This window comes from Megascapheus bottae, chromosome 2, assembly GCF_031878675.1.
Source record: "Megascapheus bottae isolate mThoBot1 chromosome 2, mThoBot2.hap1, whole genome shotgun sequence".
In the NCBI taxonomy this organism is placed as follows: domain Eukaryota; kingdom Metazoa; phylum Chordata; class Mammalia; order Rodentia; family Geomyidae; genus Megascapheus; species Megascapheus bottae.
This window is the reverse complement of record NC_143510.1, coordinates 49,468,644-49,485,312: the sequence shown is the minus strand read 5'-3', so window position 1 is coordinate 49,485,312 and position 16,669 is coordinate 49,468,644. Positions and strand designations below refer to the sequence as shown.

General features: G+C 45.0%; 1 protein-coding gene across 1 annotated transcript; it reads left to right on the top strand.

The window, feature by feature from the left end:
- The first annotated feature begins 1,278 nt into the window (after nucleotides 1-1,278).
- Nucleotides 1,279-5,959, top strand: LOC150066878 (keratin, type II cytoskeletal 6A-like). Its single transcript, XM_090353346.1, has 9 exons — nucleotides 1,279-1,767; nucleotides 2,498-2,712; nucleotides 3,873-3,933; nucleotides 4,070-4,165; nucleotides 4,287-4,451; nucleotides 4,925-5,050; nucleotides 5,182-5,402; nucleotides 5,601-5,635; nucleotides 5,736-5,959. Exons 1-9 carry the CDS (start codon nucleotides 1,279-1,281, stop codon nucleotides 5,957-5,959), a joined length of 1,632 nt encoding a protein of 543 aa, XP_090209472.1.
- The last annotated feature ends 10,710 nt before the right edge of the window (nucleotides 5,960-16,669 follow it).

Genomic DNA, 16,669 nt, shown 5'->3' with positions numbered 1-16,669 from the left:
CATAATTGAAAATAGCAGTGTGGAACAAAAAGGTTATAATTATTCAAAAGACCAATATAGTTAATATATAAGTATTTTATATATTTCATAAATATATTTAATATATCAGTGTATGTATTAATAAAAGTATTCAATAGGACATAGATAATCTACTGTACCTATGCTGATAGGGCTTAAATATATCATAAAACACTGGTAAAATTCTAATTGTCATTGTAAAAACTGGCAGGAAATATGAAGTTGGCAGCAGCATGTTAAGTGGCCACCACAAACACACAGGTAGAAAAGCCCAAAGGCTCCTGAGGAAAATTAGCATGGAGTCTTGGACAAATGCATCACACAGACAGAAATACAGAGAGATGCCAATTGTTTAATGTTTAAAAAGATAGGATGTCCACTGTGTATCAACTTTATAAAGACAATTAAAATGATAAAATAAATAAAAAGATGTGATGCTCCAATAGTACATGCATAGAACTTACTTGGATCTTGACGTAGACAAATAAAATATAAAACTAGCAAACACATATTGCTTATTTGCAGGTTGAGGTAGAAGAATGATAAGAATTTGAAGTGCAAATTGTGACTTGGATACATTTATTGGTTTTTATAACTTAGACACTATTCAGAATCCCTTGCTGTGGAAATCATATGCTCTCTGAGACTTTCTTTTCACATAGTTTAGAGCTGATAAAAGACAAAGGAAGAAGTATGGAGCGAGAAGGGTAGCCAAGAACTCCTGGTGGTTTAAGCTGAATGACACATACCGATGGTTCACTAAGTTTATTCTACTTGACTTACATGTTACATAAAAGGCAAACAAAGTTTCATGGAACATGTGTAATTGTTGCAGGAAAGTTAAGCCATCTGTGGAGACATGCGCAATCCGTATACTTATGATTTCTCCTGAATCTGAGGCAGAAAAGACAACTTTGTAGAGAGGACACCAAATATGTTTAAGACAGACAGGGAAAAGCTTTGTTAGGACAACGACTTGTTACAGAGCATCAGGAATAGTCTTGTGATGTGGATTCAAAGCTAGGGGAAGGAGAAGGATCTCTCAACAAAGTAGGTCACAGATGAAATCTCAAAATTTCATAACTTTTATATTAATCCATATGTAATCTGATTATCTGTAGCGCTCAGCTCCTCTCTGCAAGCTCAGAACACAGCCTGGCATATCTGCACTCCATATAATCAGTTGTCCAGAGGACAACACACTCACGGTTCTTCTTCTTGTAGTCTCTGCATTCCCTCGCCTTTCAATCTCCAGGATCCATGTCTAGACAAATCAACCTTAAGAGCCAAAGCAGCAGCCTCAGGGGCTTGAGCTCTGGCTCAGCTAGGATCCCTGGGCTGAGCCGCTCTGTGGGCCGCTCCAGTGGCATCGGGGCAGTGGGCACAGGCTCTGGCTTTGGCAGCAGGAGCCTCTGTGGCCTGGGCAGCTCCACAAGGATCTCTGTGGTAGGGGACAGCTGTGGCACTGGAAGCAGTAATAGTAGCAGAGTTAGAGATCGATTTGCCTTTGGAGATGCAACCAGCAGTGGGTTTCATTTGGGGCTCAATCACAGAACTGGCCTTGGTGGAGTTTTTAGGGGCTCAGGCTTCCCCGTGTGTCCCCCTGGGGGCATCCAAGAAGTCACTATCAACCAGAGCCTTCTGACTCCTCTGAACCTGGAAATCGACCCCACCATCCAGAGAGTGAGGACTGAGGAGCGTGAGCAGATCAAGACCCTCAACAACAAGTTTGCCTCCTTCATCGACAAGGTGAGAGGAAGCTGAGTCCTGGACATGGCATCCAGAGTCCTGGCTACAGACACAAGTGTCCTGGGAGGGTAGGCTAGGCCAAGAGAAGACCTCAGACCACCTCCTCACAGGGGTGCTGGATGGGGCCCTGGTGACAAGAACATAGGAAAAGCTAACATTCAACATTGTACTATGTCCTCCATGGCTCTTGTTCCCGCTGTAGGGGACCCTCATTCTTGACAGCCCCAAGTCCAATGGAGGCAGAGACCCAGTAGTAGCTATAGTCTTCTCCTCTCCTTGGGATGCAAGTAATTACAGAGGGATGCTGGTGATACTGGCAGTGGAAATTCCAGTGGCAGAGTGGAAATAGAAAGGTTATTTAACAGGCAAGTGAAGCTTTTATAGCTGCATTAGAAAAATGAAACAAATGGTCTTATTTGTGGAAATGCTAATTCATTGTAGCTACTAACACTGAATATGAAATTGAACATAGTTCTTTGGCAACACTGGCATCCTTCCTAATTGAGATTTTATCCCTCTGAAGAACACTTGTATATTTGTCAGTAGTTACTAAGTTAAAGCTAGATTTAAACATTGTGCCTGGCAGTAAAAGAAACATTGAAAGCCTGACCCTCTGTATGAAGTCAGAAGCTACAAATAGGAAGAAGCCCACAGTGGCTCAGAACATGCGAGCTATTACTTTCTTCTCAAATCTGGGTCTTCACAAGCAACCATCTTGTCTCAAATGTAGGTGCGGTTCCTGGAGCAGCAGAACAAGGTCCTGGACACCAAATGGGCCCTGCTGCAGGAGCAGGGCACTAAGACGGTGAGGCAGAACCTGGAGCCTTTGTTCGAGCAGTACATCAACAACCTCAGGAGGCAGCTGGACTCCATCACTGGGGAGCGAGGCCGCCTGGACACAGAGCTGAGGGGCATGCAGGACATGGTGGAGGACTACAAGAACAAGTGAGTTAAACAGAAAAAAAATGGGGTATTTATTCAATTTTGTATCTCAGGACAAAGGGTGTTTAGGTCAAGCGGTGAGGGCAATCTTCATTAAACATGCACATGAAATAAAGTGGAGAAATTTTAGCATCACTCCCAGAGAGCTCTGGAAGTTTATGAGCCTCTGTGGAGCAAGAATCGTGAATGTTACGGTATATCTAGGAGACATAGACAGATAGACAACAGCTGTCATAGCTGTTGATCAATTGATCAATGGCTATCACAAAATTTTACCAATATATCGGGAAGAATTATGTCTGTCATTGGCAAATGAATGGATGCAAATGGAGAAATCTACGTTAAATGAAGTAAGAGCAAACCCAGAGAGATAAAGGATGCATGTTTTCTCTATGTACAAGTTACATCTAATTCGTAAATATATACATACCTGTCAATAAATATACTAACTAGAGTGTGGTATATGCAAGGGAGAATTCCAGTGCTGTAACTCCTTTGAACTACTAACCTGTGGTCTGACAAAATAAATACTAGGTAGCTAGAGCTTGAAGTCTCAGAGGAGAAGATGTAAAGAAGAGGTGGGTAGGCAAAGAGAGGGTGAGATAATGCAATTATAATATTCATATGTATCTATGTGACAGTGAAAAAAAGGAAACTGAGAGGCTGAATGGGGCATGGAGAAGTGCATTATACTACTAGATGGAATTGAGAGTCCTCAGAAAAACTACTTAAATATCTCCAGGATATGGAAACAAAGCTTTACCTTGTGTGATGGTTGTTCTTAATGTACTGTGTTATTTCTCTTCTCTTTTGTTGCCCTTTGGTTAATCTCATATTGTTACTGTATCTGAGTTTGTTACCTGGTATATTGTATATACATTTATTTGATTATTGGAACTAGGAAAGGGAAGGGGGGTGGGAAACAAGGTGATTGGCAGTGGGGAGAGGGAAATGGGGACAAAAACAGGAGAAGGGGTATGAATGTGAGAGAAGTAATGTACCGACTATCTGGTGAATGTAACTGTAACCCCTCTATATATTACAATAAAAGAGCTATCTATTTTTTAAGAGGGATACATGTGTTTGTTTCCATTTCTGGAAGGTAGAATCACAGGCTGTTCACAGAGGTAGATGAAAACAAATGCTCTCTATCCTCCTCTTAGGTATGAAGATGAAATCCACAGGCATACAAGGGCAGAAAATGAATTTGTGACATTGAAGAAGGTAAGCTGGCTGAAGAAGAGTCCTGTTCTGTGTCTCTGGCCCACATGAGAGGAAGGCTGCCTGAGAGGAAGAGACCTGGGGCCGGGGTCTGGGCAGGAGGGCTCAGCTGGCTTCACGTAATAGGGTCTTCCTCTAGGATGTGGATGCTGCCTCCATGAAGAAGGTTGAACTGCAAACCAGTGCAGAGGGACTGAGAAATGAGGTCACCTTCCTCACATCCATCTTTACAACAGTAAGGGTTTCCACCTCCCTACCATGACTCAGACAAGTCTCTGCAAAGTGGGAAGAGCTGGGAGCTGGGAAGCTTTGTTTCTTCATAAGCCAAGTTGACCTTGGTCCCTCACGTTCTGCAGGAGCTGGCCCAGATGCAGACTCACATCTCAGACACTTCTGTGATCCTCTCTATGGACAACAACCGTAACCTGGACCTGAGGAGCATCATTGAGGAAGTCAAAGCCCGGTATGAGGAGATTGCTCAGAGGAGCCGAGCTGATGCTGAGTCCTGGTACCAGACCAAGGTGAGCAGGGATTTCCTGAGCCCACCCCCAAGGCTCTGAGCTCATTTTGCATGGTCCAATGATAGGAAGCCAGGATCTTATCCTACAAATGTTCCCTGCTCTGTTAGAATTCACTTTGTATGGGGTTCATATCTCTGGCTAGGAATCAAAGTTACTCAAAGGAAGAGGAAAACTACTGTAGATGAGGACTTACATATCTTTGCTTTGAGATTCACCCTCAATTCTGTCTCTCAGAATGCTCTTCAGACACTGCGTGTCCCTAGAGAACACTGCTGTCTGTGGTCTTTTGGTTGAACTGCTTTGTGGCTTCTTTATCGACTCACATGGTCATGTGACATCAGCTTTCCCTCACTGATCATAAAAGTTCTTCAACAGAAATTCTCAGGTCAATATATTTCAGGCCTGATCCAGCAGTAGAAGTTCTCACTTGCGTGTGCACACTCACTGACTTTTCTCTTTGGATGGCCGTGCAGTACGAGGAGCTGCAGGTCACAGCCGGCAGACACGGAGATGACCTGCGCAACACCAGGCAGGAGATTGCTGAGATCAACCGCATGATCCAGAGGCTCAGGTCGGAGATCGACCACGTCAAGAAGCAGGTACTGTGAGCAGAAGCACCCAGACGTCACTGTTAAATCAGGTCCTTGGGCTCTACTGGGAATGAGAATCTGAATCTGCCCATCCCCAAGGACCCCAAGGTAAGTAGACCTCCCCGGTTTGCCCCTGCCAGTGTGCCAGCCTGCAGGCAGCCATCGCCGATGCCGAGCAGAGAGGCGAGCTGGCCCTCAAGGATGCCCGGAGCAAGCTGGAAGGGCTGGAGGACGCCCTGCAGAAGGCCAAGCAGGACATGGCCAGGCTGCTGAAGGAGTACCAGGACCTCATGAATGTCAAGCTGGCCCTGGACGTGGAGATCGCCACCTACAGGAAGCTGCTGGAGGGCGAGGAGTGCAGGTGGGTGCCATGAGGCCCCCAATTCTGAGATGTCCCCAACGTGTCAGGCCCAGAGTACCAGGTTTGGGGATCCTGACTAAGACCCCGTGACTCTCTGATAGCGCCCTGTGGAAGCTGGTTGCTTGCGCACCTAGATTGCATGTTCCCATGGGGGTGAGGTGACAGCTCCCTGGGTCTCATCCTCTGTTCTTCTTCCAGGCTGAGTGGTGAAGGTGTGGGGCCAGTCAACATCTGTAAGTATGCACTTGTGTGTCCTGTCTTGGCCCTTGTGACCTGGCTCGGCCAGGCACGGGGAGCTGACTGTGTGTGCCGTGTCCTCGCCCCTTCCCACAGCCGTGACGCAGTCCACCATCTCCAGTGGCTATGGCAGCTCGGGTGGTGTCAGCAGTGGCTTAGCCCTAGGCGGAAGTGGCGGCTACTCCTACAGCAGTGGCCACAACCTCGGAGGGGGCTTCAGTTCCAGCAGTGGCAGAGGCCTTGGGGGTGGCCTGAGCTCCTCTGGGGGCAGCACCTCCACCATCAAATACACCACCACCTCCTCCAGCAGGAGATTATAAAGTCCACTGTGGTTCCTGCCCCTTGGTGATCTCCTCAGCTCTAGCTGCAGACCCATTGCCTCTGTTTTCTTGTTGGAGCTGGGGATGTCTTACTGGCCTGTTGTTATCTGTTCCTGCTCTCCTGACTCCGTGGATCACCTACAGAACGACAACAATGATGAATGTCTTTTTAATTTTTTTTTTACCAGTCCTGGGACTTGAACTCAGGGCTGGGGCACTGTGCTTAGACACCTTTTTCTCAGGACTAGTTCTCTGCCACTTGAGCCAAAGCACTACTTGTGGCTTTCTTTTCTGAGTATGTGGTACAAGGAATTGAACCCAGGGCTTTGTGCTTGCTAAGCAAACACTCTATCACTAGACTACACTCCCAGCCCTTTGTGATGTTTTCATGCATACTATTCTGTCATGACCCTGAGACCATTATATCATACATTTTCCTCAGGAACTGATATCAATTTTGTGCCAACAGATTCCTCTTGTGATACAAACCTAGTTGGTATCCAGTATCAGTGTCTTTTCTTCATTCTTTGCTCTCTCTGCTTCCTTCTTTTCTTTCTGTTAAATAAAGTAGATTTAAAATATAAAACATCTCTTTTTATATGATACTTGTTTTATTTTTCCATATATTCTATTGTAATTAATAGAAGGATTACATTATATTCACCAGATAGAAGGTGCATTACTTCACAAACATTGATACCCTTACTTGGTTCCCATTTCCCTCCCCCCACCCCCACCCCTCATCTTGTTTTCCCCCCTTCCCTACCTTTTTCAAATAATCAAAATGCATATATATAATATCAGATAACAAGGTGAAATAGTGTAACAATATGAGATGTCCAAGGGACAGAAAAAGAGACGAGAGATAACATAGTACATTAAGGACAACAGTCACTCATTATATGGCTTTTGTTTTTATATCCTGGAGGTTTAAAACATCTCTTTTCATTGAGTGTAATCTTATTGTTTCAGAAACTTTCCCAATGTGAAAAGTGTTCTTCATGTTGAAGTCTCTGACCCTCTCCGTTGACAGCTATTGCTGCCCCTTACCTCGTCCCCCACTTGTCAACACTGAGTGATGTTTTGGAATGTTTAGGTGGATGCTCACCAAGTCAGCCCCCTGTATTCAGGGGTTTTCTTCCAAATAGAGTCTTTGTAAGATCATTAGGGCAGAAAGGGGAGTTAGTCCCTGGTAGGGACAGCTGCCCAATCATAACTGAGGTTTGTTTGTTTGTTTTCCTTTTTTGGCCACCATTAATTAGTAACTTGGTCCTGACCCCAATATTGGAACCAGGCTGGTTAAACTCATAGAACCATATACCTAAAACTGTGAATTTCATTGTTTTTACTTTACACCTAACAGCCCTGAAATGGAAAGCTGTCTAAAATATCAGTGTAATAAGAGTTTCATAACACAGAGCTCTTTGCCTCTCAGATCTCTTACTCACTATCATGGAAATTGTAGTCAGAGTAGTAGAAGCCAGAAACCATGAAAATATAAAGAAATGAAAAGGGTTCCAATTTTTTTTTCAATTCAGTCTCCTCTGAAACTCAAAGTGTTAAAGTTCTAACTATAAGTTCCTGTAAAATAAAAAAGAAAATTACACACTTCGGGAGAGTGGGTTTTTCTTTTTCTTTCTGGTTTTGGAGATTGTGTCAGAGATTTTTTTTTGAAGTACTGCGGACGAAGATGAGATTAAAAGATGCTCACCTTTGGTAGAAAACACTGAGAAGCAAGTCCTTGCTTAATCAAAGCAGAAACCCTTTCCTCTGGCCACACTGGGGCATATTTATAATCTCTACTGATTTGTCTTATGGCAATCGTAAGCACCACAGCTTTATATTAAATGGTGGTTTTGATACAGAAAACACTACTTACTATTTTGTTTTCAGGTTAGTCTCCTTGTTATTGTTAGATATCCTTAGGCATCTTAGCATTTTTATGTGTGAGATAGAATTTTTTTCCCCTCAGTTTTCTTATTAAAAGTAGTAGTACAGGAAAATCATTGATCTTATATCCAAACATCTGCAACTTCACCTTCATTTTAAATATAAGAAAAGAAGAAGAAGGAAATTGGCACTGTGGCTCAAGAAGTAGGGCAGTAGTTTTGAGCTGAAGGGCTCAGGGACAATGCCCAGGCCCAGAGTTCAAGTCTCACAACCGACCAAAAAAGAAAAAGAAAAAAAAACAGAAGAGGTACATTAATCATAATGCATTGAATGCATAAAACTCACTTATTTAATTTGAAACCTATGTACAACTATTTAATTAGGCTGAGATCTGAGGCTCATGATTCAAAGCCAGCTCAAGCAGGAAAGTCCATAAAAGTCTTATCTCCAATGAAGCAGCGAAATCCCAGAAATGGAGTGGCAGCTCAAGTGGCAGAGCACTAAACATTGAGCAAAAAAGCTCAGGGGCAGCACCCAGTCTCTGAGTTCAAGCCCTAGGATAGGTGCATGTGTGTGTGTGTGTGTGTGTGTGTGTGTGTGTGTGTGTATACATGCGCGTGCATGAATGCACACACACACACATAAAATTAGTTTAAAAAACAAAAGGGAAATTAAAATAGAAAGAGAGACAGAGACAGAGAGGCAGAGAGAGAGAGAGACAGAGAGATAGACAGAGAGAGAAGCAAGGAAAGACCAAGCTCCAGAAAAGATAAGAAGTATGATAGAATCTAAGGGCCAACTGGCCTAACTTTCAGAATCTGTGCTCTTTCTTAAGACTGAGGGGGTGTGATTTCACCATAAGCTTATCCCATGACTTCTCCTGCCAGCTGGTGGATCTGGGAAGGGATTGACCTGTGTTTTCTCCTCTGCTCAGCCCTTTTGTCTTGCTTGCCATCTAGTGAAGGTATCAGTGTCATGGGGTGCAAGGCCAGACGCAGAAGTGGGTGCCTAACCTAAGTGGGGCATGATGGCATCAGCTGGTGACTTAGTATAGACAGACACCAGGCAATGCTTCCCTTGGCTCTGGGAATTCCAGCCCACACTGGGAGGAAGATGAATGATTGCTTCTACCCAAGTGAGTTGTGTGTCACTCCTTCCTCTGCTCTGGGCTGAAGCCAAGCTTTATGACCACCTTCCTTCTTTAGGGGGCCCTTACATCTCAGGAGCCATATTTCTTTTACTTTTGGTGATGGGGGAGTTGGTTAGTGACCTATGACTGTTGCATGGCCCAGAAAATGCCTTGAGAACCCCATTATCTGCTTCTGTGTGCTCTCAGTCATTTCACCCCAGTGGTCATTCAGCAAGCCCAACTTCAGAGAAGTCAAGTGGGTGCTGGCGCTTTCAAGGGAAAATTTGTAAAATATAGGGAGACCAACAAACAAACAAACAAACAAAAATGTAGGGAGACCCTACATAAAATCCCCTGATACAACATAGTTTTATGAGGATAGAAAGTATAGGTGTTTATAGAGTAGAAACATGAAGAATGCTCAGAGTAAAAAAATGACCAAAATACTCATGTCCATTAATTACAGAATCAAGTCACCTAAATCATTCTGGAAAGGATCACAGATCTCCACTAGAGAAATTATTTTCTACTTACAGTCAGAACATAGAAAAGACACTTCACTGAAGCCTTTTTTGGTGAAGTTTAAGTGCATTTCCTGGTGGTTACAATAGCAACGAGAAACAAACAGACTTGATCCCCTGTCATCATTCCTTTCCCCTTTCTTCACACCTCCTGTTTCCCAATTCATTTGTCATTTTCATTCATCTCTGGGCTCACTCCAGGTTAGCCAACTCTTGCTTAATAAGTCAGTGCTCAGGGGGTGAATAAATGTACTTCAGGAATTCCCTTTAAAAGCAAGTCATCTTTCTCATTGGCCTGCTGCTAGCACAGTCAGAATATACATGCATTAAAAGTGACACAGAGGATACTGGTCTATCTATGCACTGCAATGTCTTCCCATGGGGCTAGGAGCTGTTTTGATCTTTCTCCGGGAGAGTAGGGGAACATAAGATGTTGACCAATCAGAGGTATTTTAGTCTGCTCAGTGGATTTAATTTCTTCCATTAGATTCCTGCAGGGTATCTGGTTTTACACTTTGCCTGCTACATGTGCATCAATTATACATGGATTGCTACAAATTGTAAAATGGCCCCTCTGCCAGGTTCTTTGTTCAAAGAGGCTGATTCTCTTGTAATCATGAGTCAGACGCCCAACCTTTTCGTTCCTTTTCATTCAGGCTTTTGACTATGTACCTCTTAAGGCATTACAGGGAGAAGCTCCCCTTCTCTAGTTACCTTGAGAAAGTAGAGGTGTTGCTCAAGCTTGCAGCATGTAGGAGCTGGATTTATTTTGCTAAAGCCAAGCATGGCTTAGCAAAAAGTAAAAGAACAATATGCACTCCTGTCTAAAATGTTTGTGGATGACTTCACTCTGTGACGTATCCATGATTTAAGCCACACTGGCTACCTCGGCTTCCCTCCAATGCTCAGGGACTGTTTCCTGCCTGTCACTAATCTAGGTCCAAAATGAGACAGGAAGAGCAAGGCTCATCTGAAGACATTATCCTCAAACCGATCAATCGCTTATCACTTACTCTGAATGGCTTAGTTTATAACATGTCACAGGACTCTATTGTTTTCTATAGCATGCCTTCCTTTTTTTGTGTGTCTTTCTTCTAGCCTATCAATCCCCGAGGGGTGGGGACTCTGGAAAACATGAGGGTAAGGGGTGGGGATGGGAGTCCATGTGGCATGGGAACTAAGTTGAAGAACAGGACACAGTGGTTCTGTTCCATTCACTCTCAACTTCCCATAAGACTCAGTCTTACCTTCCTCACTTAGAAAACATGGAATCTCCATTATGTGTCATTTGTGAACTGTACTGGAGTCTTTGAACAGCAAAGACCTGGATACCAATCACATGATCGAACCTGGTCATAAGACAGCCTCCCAGAGCTTGCTGTACACAGTCATGGTCTACTTCTAAGGTGATACCCTACTACTATGGTTCAGTAGGGCAGCTGTGTCTCCTCCACTGAGTCCTAATACCTAGGACATCATAGGCCCCCAACAAATAGCTCTTGAAAGAATAAATGAATGAATGCACTATGCAGCTTGTTGAAGGGCTTGGGTTAGAAGTGTCTCTCTGCTGTAACTTGGGAAAGAGGAGACCAGAAGGCAAGGAGGAATGTTTTCAGGATGTCTAAGTTTCTGAACACTGAACCTGGAGGTGGGGGAGGAGGTAGGAGACAGTTGCTTCCGGCTCTTTCTTCCCAATTGGTGACACACACCTCAGCCCTCAGAAGTTACCTCCAGACTGATTGCAAGCCAATGAGATGGTGTCAACAGCGTCTCTCTGAGTGCCAGTATCACCCAGCCCACCCAGTCTGTGCCCACAGGCTGTGGCTTTGTGCCAGTGTTCCCTGCACTGGTTTCCTAGGTATTGTGTTCCTTGCTGCCTTCAGAGGGTTGTAGGGCACACACTTCCGAGGAAGAGTGGAATCCCACTTCATTTCTCCCCTACTTTCCTCTGTCTCCAGCTGCCTTATTTGGGCAAGCTTTACATCTGCAGGAACAAGAGAGGTTTGATGAAGGAAGTGTCCCCATCCTGGGGACAAATAAAGCCAGTCACATGGTCAGCTGAATAACCAAGGCATATCTAAAATCTTCTCTAAAGCCTCCCAGTGACTTTCTGCTGTGGTGCATGGGAGAGCCCAAGTGCATGTCACAGGCAATAGAAGTATTTCTCTCTGGGCTTGCCAAGGTGAGGGAGGCTCTGGATAAAGTAGGAAAGCAAAAGGAATCAGGCCTGGCTCAACTACCACATGGCTGTGTGGCTGTCAACAGTTTTTATTCACTCTCTGATCTCTGGTTTCCTTGTATGATTCTGTCAGGCTTTTAAGGACCAATTCTCCTCTTTGCTTCATTCCCTAACACACACATACACACAGTTGCCATCACATTGGTAGGTGAGTTGCTGCTTTGTCTGTGTTCTTAAGCTGTATGCTGGTGGCCCATGCCTATAATTCTGGTTATTCGCAAGACTGAGATCCGAGGATCGATGTTCAAAGCCATCCAGGTAGGAAAATCCATAAGACTCTTACCTCTAACTAACCACCAGAAAACTGGAAGTTGTGCTATGACTCAAAACAATGGAGTTTTAGCCTTGAGTGAAAGAGCACTGAGTGCAAGCTGCATACCTGGAGCCGCGGGGCACAGAAGTGGGGAGAGGGGGTGGCAGGAGGAGAAAGGTGTTCGAATCTGTGTGGAATCTTATACCAACATCTGTGTGTGTTTTGGGGTATGTCCAAAGCACTTGATTGTGGGTGTTGGGATGGCTCCATTTTGCTTCTCATGAGTGAATGCTTGGGTGGAAAGGGCACCCATTTTGTTGCTAAGATAGGCTGAAGGGACCTTGAATGTTGGATTCCCATCTGCACAGAGCTCTGCCCCCACCCATCCATCCAGGTCCTTGTAAAAAGGGAACAGACCAGGTGAGTCTGGCTGCATGCAGGTGGGTGTTCCAAGTCATGAACTTGACAGACAGCTGAGGTTGACTGGACCTTCTGGTCCCTTTGGAGAGCAATTATGATCATTGTAGGAAGAGCAAAAGGGGATCTGAAGGTAGAAGGTCTAAGCCCTTACAGACAGGTTGGCAATGTGTCATGGACCCAGCGAGTGCTAAGCCAGATCCAGCTCCTCCATGCACTGTCAAGGTAGAAGAGTATTTCTGGCCTGGCTGCCCTAGGTACCACTAAATAGAGTTTCCGTCACCACCCCCAGCCTGAAAAGGTATGCCAGCCAGGTGACCCTAGAGTGACTATACCCCCAGGCCATCTCAGGTCCCCTTTCTCTTCCAGCATAAGCTCATGGAGGGAGGGGGGGCATGTCTGATTTGCTTACATCTCCATCTAGAATAGAGACACCTGGTGTGTGAGAGGTGCTAAGGGGTAATTACTCATTTAAGCCATGACTCCCCTAGGAAGCAGACGGCCAGCAAGGATCTGCCATGTTGGAAAATGGAGGACCTGGTCCTCAGATGCTGTGATCAGGTTCCAGTCTGCTCTAGGGTGGCCATCCCCTGGATCCCGAGGTGCTACACATAGGTTCCATCCTCTGTCCTAGCCTAGCTAGAAGCCAAAGCTTCCTAAGGTCCCCTTGGCTCCTCATCTATGTGGGGGCAGGGACAGAAGGGCACAGATCTTCTTCATTTCCCCACCTCCTTCTGCACCGCACAGCGCCAGTTACCAGCCAGCTCGGCATCCGTGAACTCAACTACCTGCCATGGGCCTCTAAGAAAAATGGCCATCGACCTTGAGCGGAAGGGAGGTTTGGCTCTTCCCAATCTCTGAGAGCAGATCAGACATTATGTCCTTGGATTCACCACTCTCCATCCCCTTCTCCCAAACCTCAAGAAAACACCTATCAGATGGGGCCAGTCATTGAGTCAGAGAAACTCAGAGATACTGTAAGGGAATTTGTAGTTCTCCTTAAGAGGCATCGCATGACCTTCTACCCCAGTTCTATTTAGGAGCTTAGGAGGCACACTGAAGAAGAGGCACACCAAATCACAGAGGTTCACTAATACTAGGCCACCAGTAAACCAACTTCCTAAAGGGCATGTCACCCTCAGGTGTCCTCAGGGGCAAGTGGAGGGGCTTAGCACTTGAATCCACTGTACCTGAAGAGGCTTCTTGGGGGTGAGGGTATTTTTAAAAAATATTATTTATTGTTATTATAAAGGAGGGGCTACAGTTACATAAGTCAGCCACAAAGCACATTTCTTTTTGAACAATGCCCCCCCTTTTCTTGCTCTCCCAGTTTTTTCCTTCCTGTGCTCACCCACAGTTGTATAGTTGATTTTCAACATGGGCTCAAGTGAGTATCACTGATGCATTTGTTCACATTTTGTCACCCCTATTTCTGTGCATCCCCTTACTCTCCCAAAGGTAGATAAATGAACAAACAAGACAAAAGGAAATGAAGACAAAAAAATCAGCAAAAAACTCCCTCATTTCCACTTCCCAGAGCTCATTTTGATATTTCTTTTTATGTTCAGATACTCATAGCTCTTGCAACCTATGTGATCATTTCCCAAGAATATTCTCCTTTAGTCTCACTCTGTGTGAGTGCCTAGAGACCTGTGGTATGTATGGAATTGTATTCATCCATCAGAAAAAACAATATCATACTGTTTGTAAGGAAATGGAAAGACTCGGAAAAAAAATAACACGAAGCGAAGTAAGCCAGACCCCAAGAAACACAGGTTGCATGGTTCCCCCATTTGTAGTAACTAGAATGTGCCTATAAATCTACAAGTAAACACACTGGAAGAAGAAGGAGAACAAAAAAAAAGGAAGTGGCAGTGTGGCTCAAAATGGTAGATCACTAGTCTTGAACAAAAGAGCTCAGGGACAGCGTCCAGTCTGCAAGTTCAAGCCCACCACCAACCACAACAAGAATAAAAAACACAGGAGGTGAGTTTTAAGTAGAATTACCAAAGAAGTTAAAAGCAATACACATAGAAAACTTTCCCTTGCAGAAAGCAAAGATAAAGAGGTTCATTTTCAAAAATGAATACAGGAAGCTGAAACATGTTGGGGTGGGGGGCAAATGGGTGATATACAGGGGGGTTATGTTTACATGTCAGATGGCAGTAATGGGGTGGCAGTGGGAATAGTGGGGAGAAAGGATGAGCAAATGCACTCATTATATTCATTGCACATTATATAAAAATTGGACTATGTAGCTTGAGGGTAGAGATGGGATGGGGAAAAATGGGAGGGAACAATGGAAAAGGTGGCACTGGTCAAGATGCATAACCTGACTTGTGGAATTGAAATCCCTTTATACAACTACTTTGAGGGGTGGGGAGAGAGAAAGGGATTAACAGTCAGTAGTTTGTTTGTTTGTTTTTCAGGGCTTGGGGCTTGAACTCAGGGCTTGGATGCTATTCCTGAGCTGTCTTGCTCAAGGCTAGCATACGACCACTTTGAGCTACAGTTCCACTTCCAGTTTTCTGGTAGTAAATTGGAGAGAAGAGTCTTCTAGACTTTCCTACCTGGGATAGCTTCAAAAATGTGACCCTCAGATCTCAGCCTTCTGAAAGTTAGGATTACAGGTGTGAGCCACCAGTGCCTGACCCATTCAATCTGTCTTTTTTTATATTTTATAGAAGATGGGTCTAGCATGTGGGAAGGCCCAGGTTGGATCCTCAGCACCACAAAAATAAAATTAAGCTGGACATGGTGACTCACGCCTGTAATCCTAGCTACTCAGGAGGCTGAGATCTGAGGATCAAAATTCAAAGCCAACCTGGGTATAAAAGGACCTGAGACTCTTATCTCTAATTAACCTTTAGAAAATGGGAAATGGGGCTTGGCTCAAGGGTAGAGCAGTAGCCTTGAGCTGAAGAGCTTAGGGACAACTCCCAAGCCTATGACCCCCCCCTCAAAAAAAAACCTACTAGAAATAAAGGGGGGACACAAGCTATCGGGGAGGACAGGTATCCTTGGCATTCACTGTCCATTTGGATCCAGGTCATTGTGCAGGTGACAGCCCACAGAAAGAAGACAGAAGAAAGAGGAAATATATCTTCTCTCAGAGGAGCCCACTAACATGAGTGCATGATCTAAGCTTGGCTGGGAATCATCCTGGTGGAAAGTTAGAGAGAGGATGGGTAGAAAGAGCAAGCGAGCAACTACAGGTGAGAGGTGGCAGCTGAGGGAGGCAGTGACAGGACTTGGAGACTGGGGGAAGGAGAGGAAGGAAGGGGCTGGAGGAGAGCAGGCTGGAACTGGCTTTGCCTTGGGCATCTGGGAGGGACAGCATTGGCATCTTGGCCTTATCTTGTGGGCCTGTTCCAAGAGCTACTTCTGTGTTCAGCCTAGCACCAGCTTTTGTTCTGCTGAACGCTCTTCAGGGTTTACTCAGCAAGCTCAGGAAACAAGCAAACATCTCTTCTTCTGGGAGACAGATTATCATGTAATAAAGAGTCCAGAGTACAAAGATGTTTATTCTTTCCACTTGAGAAGACATGCATGCACCACCCTGGCTGGGCCTGACTGCCCTGGCACCCTAAGGAGAGACGCCTGGGCTCTTCTTGGCCTATGTCAACAAAAGCTGTGATTCACAGATTCCCTGTGCAAATGACACTCTCTCAGATAACTACAGCCAAAGGAGAGGCTCAGCCTCTGGCCAGGGCCTCAGGGTCAGAGATAGCCCAGAGGGGCTCAGGGCTATTGTTGCAAGTGCCACTTTTCCATTCCAGGCAGGTGAGAGAACTGTCCAGCTGTCATTTAACCGTGTGCCTCCCAAAGGACACTTGTAGGGAAGGAACATGGCACTCAGCTCTGCTTCTCACCTGTGAGTGTGTTGACCATCTCCAAATTAATCATTTTTATCTTGTTTCCCCATCTCTGCAATGGAGACTGATTACCTGTCATCTTGTCTATTACTCTACCATCCTTCAGAACCACAGTAAAAAGCAAAAGCCCACAAGATCCAGAGATCTAACCATTTCTCTGTCTGATCATCCATGGTAGAGACAAGGAGAGAGGAGAGAAAGAAAATAAAAGGAGAGAGGTGGAGGCCCTGTGGACACCCTGTCCATCTGTATACTAGTGGGGACCATGGAGCATGATAGCGCATGCCTGGAATTCCAGCACTCCAGAGGCCGAGGCAGGGACCAGTGCAGGCTAAATAGTAAGACCCTGTCCAAAGAAACAAAAGAAAAAAGGCAAAGGAATGAAG

Excerpts from the sequence above, each read along its gene's own strand:
- LOC150066878 (XM_090353346.1), top strand. The coding sequence starts at position 1,279 with ATGTCTAGACAAATCAACCTTAAGAGCCAAAGCAGCAGCCTCAGGGGC. Across the intron at positions 4,166-4,286 it reads TCACATCCATCTTTACAACA|GAGCTGGCCCAGATGCAGAC; the intron begins GTAAGGGTTTCC and ends CACGTTCTGCAG. Across the intron at positions 5,051-5,181 it reads TCGACCACGTCAAGAAGCAG|TGTGCCAGCCTGCAGGCAGC; the intron begins GTACTGTGAGCA and ends TGCCCCTGCCAG.